This window comes from Perca flavescens, chromosome 11 (genome assembly GCF_004354835.1).
Source record: "Perca flavescens isolate YP-PL-M2 chromosome 11, PFLA_1.0, whole genome shotgun sequence".
Taxonomy (NCBI): Eukaryota; Metazoa; Chordata; class Actinopteri; order Perciformes; family Percidae; genus Perca; species Perca flavescens.
Window position 1 is genome coordinate 19,176,078 of NC_041341.1, and position 19,321 is coordinate 19,195,398.

Sequence of the window (19,321 nt, forward strand, 5' to 3'; positions counted from 1 at the left end):
AAGATAAAAGTATTGTACAGTATAAATACAGGATCACTTTGGATGTATTTTTGATCTTTAAGAGTTTGTGTACTCTGGAATGGACATCTCATCTGTTTCCTGTATTCTGGCTGGTGTCGATGGACCAACTAGAATATAATCAAATTCCTGGTGTTGGACTTTTTCGTACACACTTTGCAGGCCATTGGTTTTGGGTATTTGTGCTGGATAGTAGTTTTCCCTTCCGGTGTTCCTGGGAAGGGAAGCAGTCTTGTGGAAAGTTGACAGATGTGGTCCACAGGCCATGCTCGTGTTGGGCCTTGTAGCTGAAGGGCTCCAGCATCGGTCCGAGTGTCCCAACACTTTGCACTCGCTTGTACATGCCCAGAGACCTGTGGAAAACAGCAGTGCTGTCAGGGTGTAATGCAAACACATTTGCTGGCTCACCTGGTCGAGGGTGTTTGGTCTTGAAAGACCCCAGTGAGCCCAGGTAAGATCAATCATAATGTGCCCAGTGTATTAGAAAATGCATTGTTGTAACTGGGTACAATCTAGTGCATGGCTTCGATTAAAACAATTAACAGATTAACAAACCCCACTACAAGAAACAAAAATGAATGCATGTCACATCATTGTGTGGATTTCACATTTACATCCGGTCTCATTTAACTAATTTCTCTGAATTTCTATTTTATCATTATTTCTTATAATGTCTTCATGACACTCACTGTTTGTTGGCGGCGACTCTTTTTTGTGCACATCTCCACTTATGTCAGAATCACTGTCATTGAAGTCACTGTCCCCTTTTCCACTGTCCTTGCCACTGATGTGTGGATCTCTTGCGGAGATTGTTGTGAATGAATTCCCCTTCCATATCGTTATTGGTCTGACTGTTTCTTTCCCATATCCCGGAAGAGTAGAGTAACCCTGCGAAGACAAAAAATTCAACACAAATGTTAAGTGAAGATTCAAAAGACGACAAACTTGGTGATAAAAAAAAAACAATCAGAAAAAAATAATGACTTACCTTTAATTTACCCTCCATCACCCTGTTGTTTGATTCAAAGATGCCTGCTGTCTGCCTGCCATCCTCACAGCCTGTCTCTGTTGTGTTGCTGCTAGCCAATGGAGGATTCTCTGGAAATGGATGGGCATCAAACACTTTGCCTTTGTGGTTGGCAATCAATGAATCAACGTGACCACTTTCCACTTTTTCCACATTTGGTACGTCTTCTTTTTCATCATAACCCCCCTCCCTTGTCTCTTTTTTCCGACTGCTGCAAATGGTTGTGATGAGAATGATAGCCAGTAAGAGAAGAGAGCAGCTTCCTGCCAGGACAATGATTATGGCTATGGACATGTCCCATTCAAAGAGCTCATCGCTGCCATTTTGAGGCAAGGAAGGCATACTGGGTAGAGTTCCTTCTATAAAGCTGAAGTGTATAATGACTGTAGAGGTAAGTGCCGGGGATCCATTGTCACTGACCGACACTGTGACTTTGACATTGTCTGTGAGATCATACATCAGCTGTCGGCTCACATGCACCTTCCCTGTGTCTTTGTTGATAGAGAAACCCAGGTGTCCCCCCTCTGTGATTTTATAGGACAGCTGTGCATTTATACCTTCATCAGCATCTGTGGCCTTTATCTGGGTTACCACATAACCCGAAGGTGCATCTTTGGGCAGGAAAACCTCAGCAGATCCTTTGTAAAGGGGTGGATTTATGATAGAAGGTTGGTTGTCATTCTGATCGACTATTTTTAGTCTGATGACAGCTGTGCTCTGCAGCTGTGGTGACCCCCCATCACTTGCCTGGATGTGTATGTCTAGCTGTTTCATCACTTCATAATTAAAACTTCTCAGTGCATATATAGAGCCAGACACTGAATTAAGAGACACAAATGTGTTCACTGGGGACCCCATGATAACACTGTCCACAAGTCTGTAAGTAATTTTGCCATTATTGCCCAAATCCGCGTCGCTGGCCTCGACTGTGGTGATATAAGCGCCCGGGGCGTTGTTTTCCACCACTGAAACTTCATAGACAGCTTTAGTAAAGTGAGGGGCGTTGTCATTCTCGTCGCTGAGTCTAATAGTATACTGAAGGATTTTTCTCAGCGGAGGTGACCCAAAATCCTCAGCCATGACCGTCAAGTTATACTCACTAATCCTCTCCCTGTCTAGGACTGCTGCTGTAACTATCATGTAGCTGTCCTCGTAAGCCTGCCGGAGTTTGAAATGGTCGTGGCCGTATAATGTGCAGTGGACCTGGCTGTTAACACCTGAGTCTCTGTCCAGGGTGCTGATCAGCGCCACCAGACTGTCCTTGTCTGCCGCCTCGCTGATGTATGCAATGCCTGTCGTGATGGAAGTCATCGGGGTGATGCTGATTTCTGGGACATTGTCATTAACGTCTGTGACATAAATTATGACTTTGCATACGGAGGGGGTCGGGTTGGGTCCTAGATCAGTCGCCTGGACGTCTAGCTCATATGTGCTTTTGTCCTCAAAATCCACTGGGCTCCTGAGCGTCAGCCGACCTGATTTATTATCCACTTGGAAAAGTCCTCGGATCTCATGAGAAACCTGTTTTCCGAACCCATAGACGACCTCTCCGTTCAAACCCTCATCAGCATCAACTGCGTTTAAGTCCAGTATAACAGCGCCAACCGGTGCGTCCTCTGGCAAACTAACTGAGAAACTATTCTGGTCAAAAACGGGACTATTGTCATTAAAGTCAGTCACTTTGATAGTTATCTTTGTTGACCCCGATCTGTAAGGATTTCCTCCGTCTGTGGCGACCAGCTCCACAGTGAATGACGACTGAGTCTCCCTGTCTAGCTCTTTCATTAGCACCAATTCCGCATATTTAACCCCATCCGCTCTCAGGAGCACATCAATGGTAAAATGACTGTTGACAGAAATCTGATAGCTTTGGATGTAGTTTGACCCGACATCAGCGTCCGCAGCTGGGTCTAAAGGGATACGGGACCCTAATGCTGCGTTCTCTGAGATCTCCACTACAGATTCCTTGTTTGGAAACTCCGGAGAGTTATCATTGATGTCCTTTATTTCCACCTCAACGTGAATCAATCTGTAGCGGTCTTTGGAGAAATTCACCACGTCAAAAGTGATGAGACACTGTAGAGTGTGTCTGCAGATTCTTTCCCTGTCAATTCGTTCCCCGACAGTGAGTTCCCCGTCGCTTTCTCTTACCCTGATGAATGAATCATTGAATTGTTTCATCATCCTGAAATTGGTCTTGGAGGAATGAGACGGACTCAAGGACATGCCCTTGGCAAGGTTTCCGATGACTGTACCTGGCGCGTCCTCCTCATTGGTCTGGTATCGAATAGTATTTCCCTCGGACTGAGCCGGTGAGGCAAATAAAAATTGATAGATTGAGAATATAAAAATCCACCGGTGCCAATAAGTTATACATTTGCCCCGTATCATCTTCCTAGTAATCTTTCCCTCCGTAAGCAGCCTCATTGTGTGCTGAACAGATGAGAGCAGTTCACCTCTGGAGTGAGCTCTCCATGCAGCTCCCGCTTGTATGAACTGAACTGTGCTGGAAGTGAAAGTTACTCGCTCTTTGCGCGCAGCCAGTCAGATACGCTTGTTGCCTCGCCTTCAATACAGCTCAAAATTCTGCAGTGGCGGGGTTTATACAGCTCCTCATGCTAATGAGACGAAGTGTGACCAATCCCTCGCTTTAGAATTAAAAATACCCCCTTATGAAAAAAAACAACTGTAAGCCTGTTTTTGAGAGTGTACACTTAAGAAAGTTGCAAAATAGAAGAAACGGGGAGAACGATATGCCATTGCTTGGAGATAGTCCCTGATCTGTTTATCGTCTTTTCACAGCCATTACAGAGTGATGGTTTTATTTAGCAAAAGACTATTTTTTTCTTCTTTTGATGTTTGGTTTATTGTCTAGTGAGCGTGCCTGAGCATGGGTAGGTGTGTGTAAGTGTGGGCGCGTGCGTGCGAACGTGTGCGTGCACTCACAAGGCAAGCTCAATTGTGTTTTTGTTTGGTTAGATGGGCAAGGTTTTGTTCAGGGTGCAGCATATTTGTAAAAAAATATATACAAAAAATAGCTTAATTATTTAAAACATCCACAACACTTCTGAGGGAGGAATGATGCTTGATCATGTCTTGAATGGCAATAGTTTATTTTTTGTTTTCTTTTGGTTATTAACACACAAAAAAGAAAGATGATCAGTAATATATCATTTCACTTTGCTACCTGTATGTAAAAACAACCAATGAATAAAGGGACGTTTTCAAGAGTCTCACTGAGAAAATGTTCTCATATATGAGATCTTCTATGCTCTTACAGCTGAATAGGAGCAAAAATTCCAAAGTTTTGTAGACATTTTTCCCAGAAGGGCAGATAGTTTTATAACAGCATATTAATGCCCATGGTTAGGGAATTACATGTTCAACAATCACTTGTGTAATGACGTAACGATTGGTTGTTGCATGCTTTGTTCAGGTGTCCACATAGCTTTGGCCATGTAGTGGACTCTATACATCTTCTTAAATTGGTCACAATACAACACCACCATAATCTCTTCAAAATCCAACTACAGAATTGTAGTGATACTTCTCTGGCACTTTTGGACTACTGTAATGGAATGCAACACATGCCCCCTCTTTGTAATATTTGTGAGGTTTCCCAATTTGAACCATAATAACTGAAAGTAGCTACTACATTTAAGCAGTAATATAAATATAAAAATAAAGCTCTAAATCTTCACTAAGGACTTGATTTAGTTTCCACCAAACACGTGTCCATGCCTTCTGTTTAGTTGTTTTGTCCAACCTCTAGTGGAGCTTATTAGATTTGATAGAGATTTTTTCTCTCTAGTATAATTATGTGTTGTTGTTCATCTGCTGTGGAGACTACATAGGATAGAAACCCAGAGAATAATTGTTCCACTACCCAGCATCTGGATACTGAAGTCACATGTTTGGGGCCTCTGCTCACAATTTATCTCTATTTACTTCCAACTTCTCCATCTACCATATATCTTAATAGGGCGTGGAGGAGAGTTATTGACAGCTTGTGTGTATTTTGCTCAGAACACTCCGTTAGTCAGCCATACAGTTCACAGCGAGCTGTGGTTAAAGCCCTAACAATAATCTGAAACACAACACTAACAATAAAGCAATAATGATCTGAAACATTGTGAAAAGCCCACAGAGACACATTGAAAGGGAAAAGGCTGCAGTTAACAAAAAAGGTAGGTGGGCAATATTACAGTATAAGCTTTCCAGGTAATGGAGAGAATAACTGTGACAGATTGTATTTGTTTCTTCAAGCAGAGGTTATCAGATTTACGATACACTCTGTTTAGATCATGTTTTTGAATAAGGTAATATATTAAAAATGCTCCAAATACAGACAATAATGGATATTTAGAATCATCTAATCAGATTCACACCAGTGTGTGTAATTAGCATGCAGAGGTTTGGATATATTGACCAAGAATGTTAAGATTCCTACAAGCTTGAGTCCAACAACTTAATATTTGATAAAAAAAGAGGAATGTATTCATTCAGGCTTCACACTAAAATACATGACATTTGCTGTCACTTTATTTTGTCTTTTTTCTCATTTTCTTCCCATAATGCTAGCTATATTTTTAAGCTTCCAGTGTATAAAACAAGTCTAAGTTAGAAATATTCTTCTTTTTCTGTTACTGGGTTTCTGTGCAGAGTCCATGTGGGATTTTTTTAAATTTATTTTTTATTTTTTTTAACTTGTGCTGTTATTAAGTGGCTAAATTTGGAGGCACTCAGGGTGAAATTGAAAAAAACACACAATCATGACTCCAAATGAAGGTGAATGCTGATCAATATCTCCTGGATGTGGAAGTAGGCAAGTGTTTTATGCTAACTCGCCATATCAATTTTATAAGGTATTAGAACAAGAAACTCCAAACTTAACTCTGCTATGATAGTTGAAATACATCTAAAATTGATTGGTAGAGTTTATATGAATATTTATTTATTTTGATTAGGACAATGCACATTAATCAACATATCTGTAAATGCGCCAGTGTTAGCCAGACAGCTAATTTTCAAATGTAGTCCTAGTTACATAGCCTGCATGTCTTTATATCACAGCAGAACCTTTATCCTAATCAAAATAATAAATAAAGAAGAATCTGCATTGTTGTGATAATATTCTACAAGGTCTTGTCATGCCCAGGCAAATTTGTACAACTGACATCATCATATTTTCAATACTCAAGTGGCAAAACACAACAGCATAATGTTCTTTTAATGCAGCAAAGAAATGAATGGAAACCATTGAGGACAGTTCAGTTTGATAAACACTTTTTTTTCTTTCTTTCAGCTCAATTTGGAACAACGTTTTATGTAACCTAATTTTTACTTTAATGAGAACAGAGGTGATCATAGATTCCGTGTGGGCGATTCTCTTTGGATTACATCAAACCAGGTCAAACGGCTGTGCTGATAGCTGGATTATTATACTACAATGCAGCATTAGTTTGAACTGGGACGCAAAGGAGTTTATGTGAATTTATGATACATAAATGGTTGTTTATGGTTTAGAAGGTTATTCAGCAGATGGTTAATTTCACTGTGGTGTGCAAATTCCACAGTTGGTTGTACAGCTTTATTTACATATTACATATTTAAATTGAATTGTGCCCTGATCAAAAACATAAAATAAATTGAACATTTTTGCAGCGATGGATTTTCTGCTCATTATTACCTGTCAGAAATTCAAGCTGCGTGCTAGTCTGACATTCAGATAAGCAGTTCAAAATGAAAATAACACAGAGAGCAGAATGTGATACTTAATATATATATATATATATATATATATATATATATATATATATATATATATATATATATATATATATATATTCTAATACATGAGCTCAAGGTCCTTTCCACAGGGAGACTTAATACTGCATCCCATCCTTTAAATTTAAGTTGTATTATATTACTATTTGATTTTATACCTTTGTAGAATTTTCTACAAACTAACTGTTTTTTTATTCATGGTGAAAGCAACCAACTGTCAAAATCATCGGTCATAAAAATGTCTGCATGATGCTGATTATAAATCATGATAGTATTTCCATGATTAATGCTATATAATTGTGTAGAGTGTAGCTATTTCCATGAAAGTTACTGGCAAATTATTCACAGCCTCAAACAGATTGAACAACAGAGTGAAGGAAGCAAGCAGCAAACGGAAACTGTATGAGAGAAAGAAAAAAACTGTTAAGGGGAAAGATATTTCAAATTTACTGTTGGCCCACAGACACAATTCCATATTTAATGGGATTGTAAATGCATTCAGTTTCAAGGGATGCCTTTGCATTTTAAAGTCTCTAATCACTCTGGTCCATAATGTGCCTGAAGAAATGCCATGATAGTCTGCATTTGTGGAAGGCACTTAGTCTCGCATTCTTTTACAAAGATTAGAAATCAGAGGCAAATTATACTGTGGTGGAGCTCAGCTCAACTGAATGTTGCTGTAGTGGGAGATCACTTGCCTCAAAGAACTCAAAAGTCTATTCCATGTCTCAGAGAATCCAGACTCTCTTCTTTCTCTCTGTATGTATGTTTCTCTCTCCCTCAAACCTCTTTTGTTTCTACCCATATTCAACTTGACATTAAAAAAAACATTCAAATTTGATTTTGAATTTACATTTAAGTTTAAGTGGGTCTTAATAGCAAAAGCTATTATCACATACTTATAAGCAAAATGTGTAGGGGAGAGCTGATACGACAGTAAGGTAGTATGAAAAGGGCAGTTTTCTCTGAGCCTGATATGCCCTCTACACACAACATGCAACACTTAACAGAACTGCAAAAAAACGTGTGAATGTGTCATACTTTCGCAGTGTTTTACCCGGAAAGTTGTTTTGGATCAATTTAGGAGTTGTGTTCATTGTTTCATGATCATTTGACAGATTATTTAGTACATTCCCACATCCTAAAGTTTGCCATGTCAGAGTTTTTCAATATAGAAGCAAGTCAGGTGTAACTGTCAGGAGTCATTGTCAGGGCGATAGTACACAATGTTTCTTTCATCCATAGTTTCTCTGCACTGGTCCCATGAGGCATGTACTGAGGGTGCAGAAAACTACATCTCTCACAACTGTGACAATGAATAAAAAAGATAAAAATTAATCCAAATAATAGAGCATATGAAATGTGTTATTATTTAGAAAGTATCAATGTGCAACATTCATTCAAAGCCAAATAAGTCGTTCCACATTTGTACAAAATAGCAATTGGTATTGAAAAAACACAAATGTGAGGTGTTGAACACAATGGAAATTTGGTGGTATTGATATTTTCATCTAACTCTTGGCAACTGAGTGAGTATGTGGTTGTATGTACAAACGTATTTTTCCCATAGATGTATGAGTCCATATGATATTGTACGGAAAAATATACACAACAATTCATATGATATTTTATGAAATTATAGCGACCTTTCATGATTACACCAGCCATTGTACCTAAATTTAGCCACCAATATGACAAGTTAAGATTAGAAAACTCAGACATCCTAGGTGAAAGTCTTGTGTTTACCCCTTAACTTCTTCTGGGACATGAACAACGCTCCCCTGCTTGAAAGTCCTGTGTTTTGGGACCAATCCAGCCTCCTGCCAATGTGGATTTTCGATGTCTTGTACCAGATGCTCCGGCCTTAATTATTACAGACAATAGAGGGTGCTACCTTACAGAAAACGTCAATGTTGGGCTTACAGTAATAAATACGCGGAATACATATGAATAACAATGCATTAACTTGTGTGGCTATATGTGCATATGGTTCATGAGAACATCCGGAAGCAATAGAGACATTTCACAGTAAAAGTAGCTATTTCTGCAGTTAAAGTGCTCTTATTATGCTTTTTGGCTTTTCCCTTTTCCTTCATTGTGTTATATATCTTTTTGTGCACATTATAGGTTTACAAAGTGAAAAAGCCCAAAGTCCACCCCAAAGGGACTGACCATCTCCAACAGAAAACATTGTTCACAAACTGCTCCAAACAGCTCAATTGTAGTCCAGCATTTACTTCCATGACAAACATGTGTCATTTATAACACATGTTATAATGCTCGCCTAGCTGCTAGCGTGGCACGCCCTCATGCTCTGCAACTGACAAGCTAGCATTACTTACTGCGCATGTGCGACTCCCAACAAAGATGGTACAGAAGTGAGATGTCTCACTCTGTAGCTAAAACAGAGAGCTCAACACACAGGATTGAAAAAGTACAACAAAAATATGGTGTTTTCTGTATATTAAACCACATAAACCTATTCAGGTACAACCTCTAAATACAAATATGTATCTGAAAATGAGCATAATATGAGCACTTTAATGCATATGTTAACAAGTATTGTTAACGAGTAACGAGTATTGTTGTCTTCTGTCTTTGTTAAACTGTTATTTATAGAGTTGGGACTGAAAGGATTTCTTTAACCTCTAAAGGCCCAAGACATATCTAGCTGATAATCGGCCGTTGGCCGTCTGGCGAGGTCAGTGACTGGAGTCTGTTCGGTGTGTGAGATATGAGATTGTATTCTGAACAAGCTGCCATGACAGTCTGTCTTTAAATTTCCGGAGAAACAAGACCCACGTGACGTGTTTGTCCAATGAGCTGTCAATCAATTTTTGGGCAACAATACAGATTAGCGCCGCCTGCCGTTATGAGACCTATTACGTCTCGTCGCTTTGGTGTGTTCCGAGGCACTTTTTTGACCAATTTGGGGAAACTGATCAGCCCAAGTGCCTTTTCTGCCGACGTTTGGCCGTCGGCTCTCTGTGTCTGGGCCTTAAGATAACATGGTAATGGGGTCACAGTCACCTCCTATTTAGCTTTGTCCTTTGTGTTCCTTTGGTACATATGTTGACCTGGTCCGCATAATTGCCCCATTGTATTGCTGCAAGTGACACACTTCACAGAGGCTTAACCTTCACATGAACGTTGTGTTTAAACATACAACGCAGTGAGGTTATTGAGTCAACACTCATTTTCAACACTAGTCTAGTCAGTTTTCCTCACCGAGGTGATAGATTTGGACGTTCAAAATCTGTGGTAGCCTATATAAGGAAAAAAGACTGAGTTTTGTAGACCAGATATGAGGGGCACTATGGATCTTAGCTCATTATGGGCTGTTAAAGTGCATTCTTCAAAACATGCTTTTAAATACAGGCTGTGAAATCTCAGATGGCTACAGATCCCATAGGCAACATCAGATCTTTTTGTTCAGAAGATGCTCTCTGCTGATTAATTCAAACATCAAAATAAAACTCTGGTGTTTTGATATGCGAGAGTAAAGCCTCCAACGTCACATGGGGATTTCAAACCCCATCGGAAGTCTTAAACTCAGAAAGAAGCCAATGCTATGTTTTATTGATTCTTCTCCTGGAGTTTGGAGACAATCAAGCGGATGAATATTTCATTCCTCTCTTTATGTTTGGACGGAGAGCTGTATCCCAGTGTTCAAGGTGTCTCTCCAGACATGTACCATAGCAGACATAAACAAAGTTAATAGATGAGCAAGACAAGATTCAGAGGGAAAGTCAATGCTGAGAGCTTTGGAGGAGCCCTCTGACAGTACGATCTGGCAATTCAGACATGCTTCATTGTTCTTTGGGGGAGATGGGTGTTGTTTGACTTTGAATGTTACCTTAGAGCTTATAGACTCACTGGTGGTGAGTCTTGTTTTGCAATATTGTGAATGTAAATTAGAATTTATGTTTTGGAATGAGGTGGTACATTATGGGTTTTGCATATTGGAGGCAGATCAACTTAAATATGTACAGTAAGTGAAAAGCATTGTTGAAATGTAGGTCATCTTTCTCAGGCAGTGAGATTTTCTCTCTTTGTGTGTATGTTTTAAGAGGAGGCGGTGTCATGTGTGTATCTGTGTGTGCACATATGGGGGGATTGTGGGTCATATCTTTAATGCAGCGAGACCATCATGTCTCATACAATGCAGATGGAGGAGGCACATCAACATTTAGTGTTTTCTTGCCACAAGCGTTAATATGGCTGTTTCTCCTCATGCTGTTTTGCTGCGAGCAATGTGGTGTTTGAGGCATGTGCTCTACAGGACTGGATGGGGTATAATTATGTAAATTGCATTCAAAGGAATCAGCAATAGCTCATGTGGAATGGATGTGTCAACAAGGTGTCCACATTCACTGTGAGAATTTGCTAATTAAACATGACACCATTTCTCTCTTAACACATGGGCTCAGTGAAACACTGGGATTTAAAAAAATACTCTGGTGTATATTGTGTTGCTGGCTGAAAAATAATCTTCTTGGAAAAATAGTCTTTTATTTGGCCACTGGAAGTGTGAAAAAATTGCCACATAGTTCACTACAGGATCATTAAACTGTGTACATGTTGTTGACATGTGTGTAATGAAAGCGCCTAAACTTCAAACAGCCTGTCCACACAGCAGCCTCTCTGATGCCCTACTGCATGAAAAAGGGATGATTTATTACACTGGTTATTTATTATGTCTGGCCCACTAAATGCTTGAATTCGTTTTGACAGCAAGTGTAGATAAACTACTTTGCCTGAATGTCTGAAAAGCACTGTACCTGAGAAGCAAAGATTAATCCAGTCCATCAGGAAACATAAACACATTTCCCCCTTTTTTGTGATATCTTTCCCCCAATGTAAGTCTGTGCAGACTGTCCCTTATCTTTTGTGAATTTATCAATATGGAAAACAAGACAGAGGGGAATGGCCCAGTTCCAATCTCCTAAACTTCGGTTGTAGTCAAGGAACATGACGTAGGTGAAGCAGCTGGGACAACTAATGAATGAGAGACAAGAGCTTAGAGAGCTTGTGAATGACACTTGAGTGCTGGCAAGGAGTGAAAAAATGACTTTTGAAGTTTTTCGTTTACTCCCTCCTCCTCTTGCATTTGCCCAAGATGAATTGGCTTTTCAGATTTAAGAAAGTGCATGGCTGAAATACAAAGAGAGGCTCATCTATCAGCCCCTGAATAGTGAGAGAAAATCCTGTGGCTGTGTGGGGGGAGGGTGGCTGGGGAAGGGTGTGTTGTTGGTCTCTGATTAGACCATGGGCCAGTTCTACTCAGGGGCTTGCAGCGCAAACATCAATCCTCTCTTCTTCTACTTAAATCCTTTGAACCACTTGAGACAATTTCTTCACTGTAAGACCCCTTTTAAAGATTTTCTTTATCAAATGTGCCAGCATATGTGTCAATGAACACGTATTGCAGCTTGGTCGTTTATTATGTAAAATTCTAACTTGACAAAGGCAAACTCTGGGCATTGGTAATGGGAGTAAAAACAACAACATTCAGTCTGAACTTCCATCACTCTAGTGCAAACTGTCCAGTGTGTGAGTGAAGCTGCAGATGAGACAGTAGGAAAAAAAAGAATTGCATTTGAAACATATCTACAGTATGTGGGGATATCTCAGTCTTAACGCTAAATAGAGAAAACACAAACATCTGCCATCCTCTTAACACACACACAAAAGAGCACAACACAATTACACACAGAGGGGCATTATAGAAAGCTTTTATAATGTTTCAAGGGCGTCAAGATCTTAATTTTTTATGCTGCTTTATGTGCATCCAGAGTATAAATTGGCCTCCCCAGTTTTCTGAAGTGATAAGAGGTAAACACCAAAAAACAATAACTGTCAGCCGAACATTAAATCAAACTGACAAGTCTCTTAAAAGGTACGGCTATGAAAAATTAACTGCAGGTTTTTTGAGGAGAACTAAAATGTGGAGTATTTTTTTTCTCCATCTATTTCAGCTGCTGTGATCAACATGTTTTTCCACTGAGGCTGGCTTCAGTCTAAACAATACAAACACTTTGGATGACAAAGCTTCATTCAATAGCATCTCTAACAAAGTGAATTTAAAAACACTTTATTTCCAACAAGATATTAAAGTAATTTCTTTTCTATCATTTACTATGTGACAGTTGAATATTACCTCATGTTTTATTCTCATATTCCACAGAAACAAGTCAAAGGAGGCTAACTTGACATGGATATACTGACTCAGGGCAAAATTGTCACCTTGACTTCCTTTCATTCAGCATCTGAACATCCCGTCTCTGCAAGGCTGATTCTGTGACACCTAAGTGGAGACTTTAAAGATTTCATGGGCTCAGTCAGTCTCAGCTTTGTCCTGGGTTCAGGAAAACTGAGAGAGAATCAAGTCAAACCCCGACAGAGTAGGAGTGACATTAAATCCTTAATAGTTATTGGTAAGATATTAAGGGATTAAAGCACGCTGGGATACTAAGACGGAATGGAAAACTATCTGTCAAATATCCTCTCTTAGATTACCATGTTACATGCTGATGTGTCTAACAGCCCTTCTGTATGAACCATAAATCTCATCAAAATGTGTGTATATGGCAGTTCTGGAAATGCAGACTAAAATTAGAGAAGGGAGAACTTCATTGCCCTGACACATGTAGGTCTTGAGTCACTTGGCTTTGCATGGTTTCCAGAGAGCAATCACACAGAGATTGAGCAAAGGTGCGGCACACTTAAACATGTCAGCCAATTTCAGATGTGTGAAGCAACAGAGTGCTTCAGCAGCGCTAGCGGCTCATGGCCTTGGGCCTTGGGCTGTCTGAATCTGAAATTCACAGTTCAGAGCACACCCGGAGATGGAGCCGTAGAAATCCTTGATGCCCTGCACAATGAGGCCATTTCATAGTAGATCATGTTAGTCTCTTGCTGGTGTTGAAGGGAGAGGAAAAGCATGTTGACAGGCCAATGAAGAATTTATTTGAAATGTCTTGTGGTGTTGAGAAGATTTGCTTGCTCTTCAAAAAGCTAAGAGGGAAAACACTGGAGGGCACACAGATTTAAGTTTATACAAACATTCCTTCAGCCCGGTTAGAGTGCTTTATCAACACTTACACCAACTAGGATTTGAAGATGATCAGTCCTTTATCAACAAAATATTGGGGTATTTTTTGTATGTCTGAAATGTCAGTTTTATTCAACACAGCACTTTTGACAGTGTGTTCATATAGCCTAAGCAAACCACACAGATTCCATGGTATCTGGCTGTGCACAGCAGTTTTTATGGAAACATGCGACTAAGAGCGAGAGAGAGAGAGAGAGAGAGAGAGAGAGAGAGAGAGACGCTGAACACGAGGCAGCATCAGATAAAGTGATTTAGGCTGACAACAGAGTTTTCTGCTTGATTTTTGTGGTGACAGGCTGTGACAGTGCTCAGGTAGGAAACAACAGTGGAGAAATTTGCCATGAGTATTTGTACAAAGTAAACGTGTTGCCAAACATGAACTGAAAGGATTGTGTGGCACTTTAAAGGCTTGGATCACCCAAATTATGAAACAAAAACAGCTGGGCATGGTAGTTTTTAGCAAACTTTATTCAAACCACAGTCAATGGGGGATTTATTGGGGGGGATTTTCATCCATCTTTGGTGCGCTAGAAAGTATTTGGGGCACCAGGGCTATGTACCTGTATGTAGGATTGACTCAAAAACAGTGTCCATGTATTGTAATAAGGGAACATAAAAACACAAAAATGGAAGAAAATGGCACAGAGGAATTAGCATTAACAAGCTTTTGACAACACAGACAATACCTTTTGACAGTACAAATAAAAACAATATATCTATATAGAATGATATAATAAGAAATGTGTCTTTCCAGATACAGTGCCTATGTTACTCTTGATAATATGTCTAAAAAAAACTTAAAACTATTTGCATGACTGAATATCACTGTTGGGACATGAGAAAATATGTTAATTATATACATGTATGTTGGGTATACTGACGCAAGATCTAGTGTAAAGGCCAGGTTGCCAGGCCTTCCTCCACAGCGCTGCCGGAGGAGGATCTGGCTAGTCCACACAGCATTCCAGGATAGGAGAAAAATGTGCTCTGGTTTATTGGCATTTCTTTAAACCAATCACAATCGTCATGGTAGTAAGTACCAGACGGAGCCCCGGTGCAGCTGCAAAATAGCCTTGGGAAGGAACTTGTTTTGGTGAAACATGTACGTTCAAAAGTTGGTTAAGTAGTGCAACAGAAAACTCAGTTTCAACAGATACTCTAGCTGGCTGTCTGGATTTAACCTGCAGAGATCTAAGGAGCAGTCAACCATAGTCCTCATACAGTAAATCGACTGGAGTTTAAAATTCCAACACAAAGAAAGCGTAAGGTAATGGACATCCGGGGAAAAAAAACGGGATTTGGCAGAATTTCCGGCAGCTCCTGAGTAATCCCAGAAGTGGAACGTTGTGGATATAAACTAAGATAAAACCAACACAAAGCAGACCTCTTTTAATGCAATTTGTGAAGGACACTCACTGTGGGAAGGGAAATGCATTGCAGGATGTTTACTAAATCCTAAATGCAAAGTTTGAATAGTGAACCAAAAACCTTTGTGCTTCCCTTAAGAAAGCTAGGTTTACACAATGCACATAGCTCAGTAGGTAAGTTGTTGTTTAATGGCGCCTCATGTGAGCTTGGTAAACGTTTATTTTACACTGATAATAACTTTTTGTTGGGAGGCTTTGAGGGATATGTAGCAACAATTTAAAATCCATTAAAAAAAAGCTGTACAGGTCGGTATCTAAGTCACGTGGTGTTTTGTGGAGGTAAAACATGAAATATTTCCTAATATGTTGCAAATTTAAAGCATGGGTTGGGTGATTGTTTTGTTTCTTGTGTGTGATTTGTGATTTGTTGTGCCTTGAGGACATGCAGACCTGTGGCTGCCTGGGCTGGGTGAATATCTGTGAAACAGACAATATGTACAAGCCAGAGGGCTTGTGAAATAATTTACTTTTATGCTGTACGCCTGTCTAACTGTCGTTGTCTTTTATTCCCAGTCAAACACAGATTATAATCTGCTAGATTGTTTTTTAGCACTGTGGGTTTTTAATATTTTAGGACTGGTTCTTCTGTTGTGTTTCCTGGTGGCATACTGCGGGTGCACTGGGGACAGTTTTCATTCATGTGTGGCACATGGCATTTACTGAGGAGAGGTGTGAGGTTATGATTCATTGTGGTACACTTCCTGCTTGTCTTCCCTTTTCTTGCCTCTTTTCTTGCAGAACCTGCAGATTATCTTCATCTAATCAATAAAATTGCTTGTAACAGCGCTTCAGTCGACTGTCTGATTGCTGCATTCATTTATAAATGATATTTTTTAAATGTATTAGATCAAGGGGTATTAGGCCAATGCTACTGATGTTTCAATCACTGCTCCTCTACCTCAATTTTTTTTAAACTAGTCTAACATTTTGTCATAGCAGCCTTATGTACTAGCATTTGTCCCTGGTTTGGTCCTTAGCCCTATCTCTACTCCGACTCACATATGCACACACGCGCACACACACACACACACACACACACACACATAAAGGTTGATTAGTAACAGGTGTGCTTCGCTGAGCTGCTGGATTGCTCGTGGCACTTTCTGAAGCTCAATGTGTATGGGGCGCCAAATGTAAAAATTCAGATACAATCCCTAAACCTATATGTTAAATCTAAATCAAAATGGTAAATCTAAATCTAAATCTAAATGTCAATTCTAAATATTAAATCTAAATCTAATTGTTAAATCTAAATCTAATTTAACATTTAGTTTTTGATCAAACATTTAGATCTAACATTTAGATTAGACATTTAGATTTAACATTTAACTTTGTATTTTTATAATATATTGTTGAAAATTGCATATAACATGTTTTTTTACACAAATTTATTTCTTAAATGTGAGAAAAATTATCTAAATGTGAGGAAATTGAGCTAAATAATAAACATATATCAGCTATAAAATTGTATCTAAATTTTTTAATTTGGCAACCCACACAATGTGAGCCCTGCTGGCCATAGAGCTTTAACTAGAGACACCAGCTCCCAGCAAAGAAATCACTCACTGCAAATATCAGATTTTCTCTGAAAATACAAACCAAGTATTCTACCACATCACCAGAAACACACAGTATACTTTAATTCTGCAATGCATACTGCTGTAGACTTGTAAACTACAGCCGGGGTCGCAGGAGTGAAATCTGTACTGTATCTGTTGCAGCAAAACTAGAATGAATGCATATTGTTATTAATGCTACCGTGAATGCATTCCATTTCTAGCCTAAAACACTGGATAATTGAAACAAAATTTGAATGCATTATGTATGGAAGTCGATAGCCTTTCTCATCTGAGGTTTGTATGTCTGTGCAATGGATTGTCATGTCATTGCTATTCAAGCTACTGGTCACCATTGCTCTTTTAACATGAGGAGTACAAGGAGGGATTGACAAGTCCCACCGAGGAGCACTGAAAGCTCCAGACTTTGGAAAAGGTTTAAATATTAAACCAGAATTCCGCCTGTATTCCAAACATAAAACAGATCTCCCCCTGGTGACTATATCTGTGTGTTGTTGAATATATTCATATGGACTGGCTGACTGTGTTGATACTAAGTGCACTAAAAAGCAAAAGTTTATAAATGATAGATTGAAAAGCAGGGAGCTGTTCAGATTTCCCTTTTATAAGGTGAACAGAATCGACTTCTGTGCTTGTGCGACTATTGTTCTCTGCCTTGAACTAATATCTTCAGGGCTTAGCTTATGGTCAAGGACAAAACATTGCGGGACAGTACATTCTTCGGCTTGAATTAAATATTTATTCTGTTTTGTGAGGAGGGTCATTTCTATTTTGCTTCTGCAGGCTCCTCTAGTTGTTCTATTACATAACTCACAATGGAAACGCTAACAATTGTTCCTTGCCTGCTCCTGAAGCACCAAAATGTAATCTCACTGTTACCTGGGTTTTAACATGAAAGTTGATCTCATTCTTGCAGACGGACTCCTGCTCTTTGTCCATACTCTCTGCCTCGCTCCATATGCCTATAACTCATAGCCCAAAGGAACAAAGGAGCATTGCATTACACATTCAGCTTCCGTATACTGTAACACAAATTGATTGTGTGTGGAAAACAAAAAGTGATGGCGCTGAAATGCATTGCGCATTTCTATTATTCTTATGCAGCGAAGATTTGCATTTCAAATGTAAACATGTCTGACGTTTAAAATAGAGTTCAGTAAACAAATCATGAATGCACCTACATTTCCAGATTTGTTAAACATTGTGTTTTTGGCTCAAAATTCAACATACTAATTAGCCCCTAGGAGATCCATCTAACAGTTTGTGATTTTCCCCTGATTTTTAATCAGTCTAATTTCTCTCTCCAACATACAGGCACGTTCAGCGCCATACACACAAAGCCTCTGTTTGCATAATGTGCTCACTGTCTGCTCCTCTGAGACTAAGAACTGTTTGTGCATCCCTGAATCTACGTGCATCTACTGCTGTTCGTGTGTGTGTGTGTGTGTGTGTGTGTGTGTGCGCGTGTGTGTGCATGCTTGCGTGCATGTGCAAGCATGAGATTGTTCAAGTTCATTTGTATGTGTTTTGGGAAAGAGGGCTCGACCCCCCTCCCCTCCCCTCCTCTCCCCCAACCCCCACTCCTTTTAGTCTGCTGCCCTGGCTCAACCATGATTGCTCTGACAATTCAACAGTAAAAAAAAAAAAAAAAAAAAACACCTTCTGCCAGACTGTTTTCCCTGTTCTGTTATGGAAATGAGATTTTCCATCTCACTTCATCTTCACTACTTAAATACCTCTTTGCTGAGAATAGGACTGTCTAGCCTGTTAACACATTTCCTCCCATATAAGAGCTCTGTTGTTTTGCAAAGCTTGGATTTTAGCTTCTGTGCCTTCACAGAGAAATTAGATTTTCTACAAATTGTGTGAAATGTGAACTGTCCTATTAGGCTTACGTTTATTGCTCTCTAAATCACAGTTTGCGCATGTTGTCTTGATGGCAGACTGCTGAATCTCCTGTTTCTATTATTCCCTCAAGTCATGTTTTATTGTCGTCTTCATTCAATTTTCTACTTAGACATGCTACATTGTGAGTTGAATTGTGATTCATGGTAAATATTTTCCATCCCAAAAGCACATTATGTAATTGTAGGCTTCATAATGCCCTTTTATTTATAATGCACTCTTCAAATTGTATTTTAGACATGGACAAATGGCCAAAACACATAAACAAAGTAGTAAAAGCAATAAAACAATTGAAAGTCTAACCATAGTCCTTGGTGATGGTCTGTGGATTGAAAGCTCAGGTGCATACAGGACATCAGGTACACTGTCATAAATCTGCAGGACAGCACCATTCACCAACCTCCTAATCTAAAAGATTTAGAGCTGAGTGTTTGATTAGAGGCATGGCAGTGGTGTTATCAAGTAG

At 39.4% G+C, this 19,321-nt stretch overlaps 1 protein-coding gene across 1 annotated transcript; it reads right to left on the reverse strand.

The window, feature by feature from the left end:
• Nucleotides 1-57: 57 nt before the first annotated feature.
• LOC114563642 (protocadherin 8) lies at nucleotides 58-17,889 on the reverse strand. Its single transcript, XM_028590440.1, has 4 exons — nucleotides 17,830-17,889; nucleotides 1,007-3,349; nucleotides 725-906; nucleotides 58-421 (listed from the first exon to the last, which is right to left on the reverse strand). Exons 1-4 carry the CDS (start codon nucleotides 17,887-17,889, stop codon nucleotides 58-60), a joined length of 2,949 nt encoding a protein of 982 aa, XP_028446241.1.
• Between the last annotated feature and the right edge of the window lie 1,432 nt (nucleotides 17,890-19,321).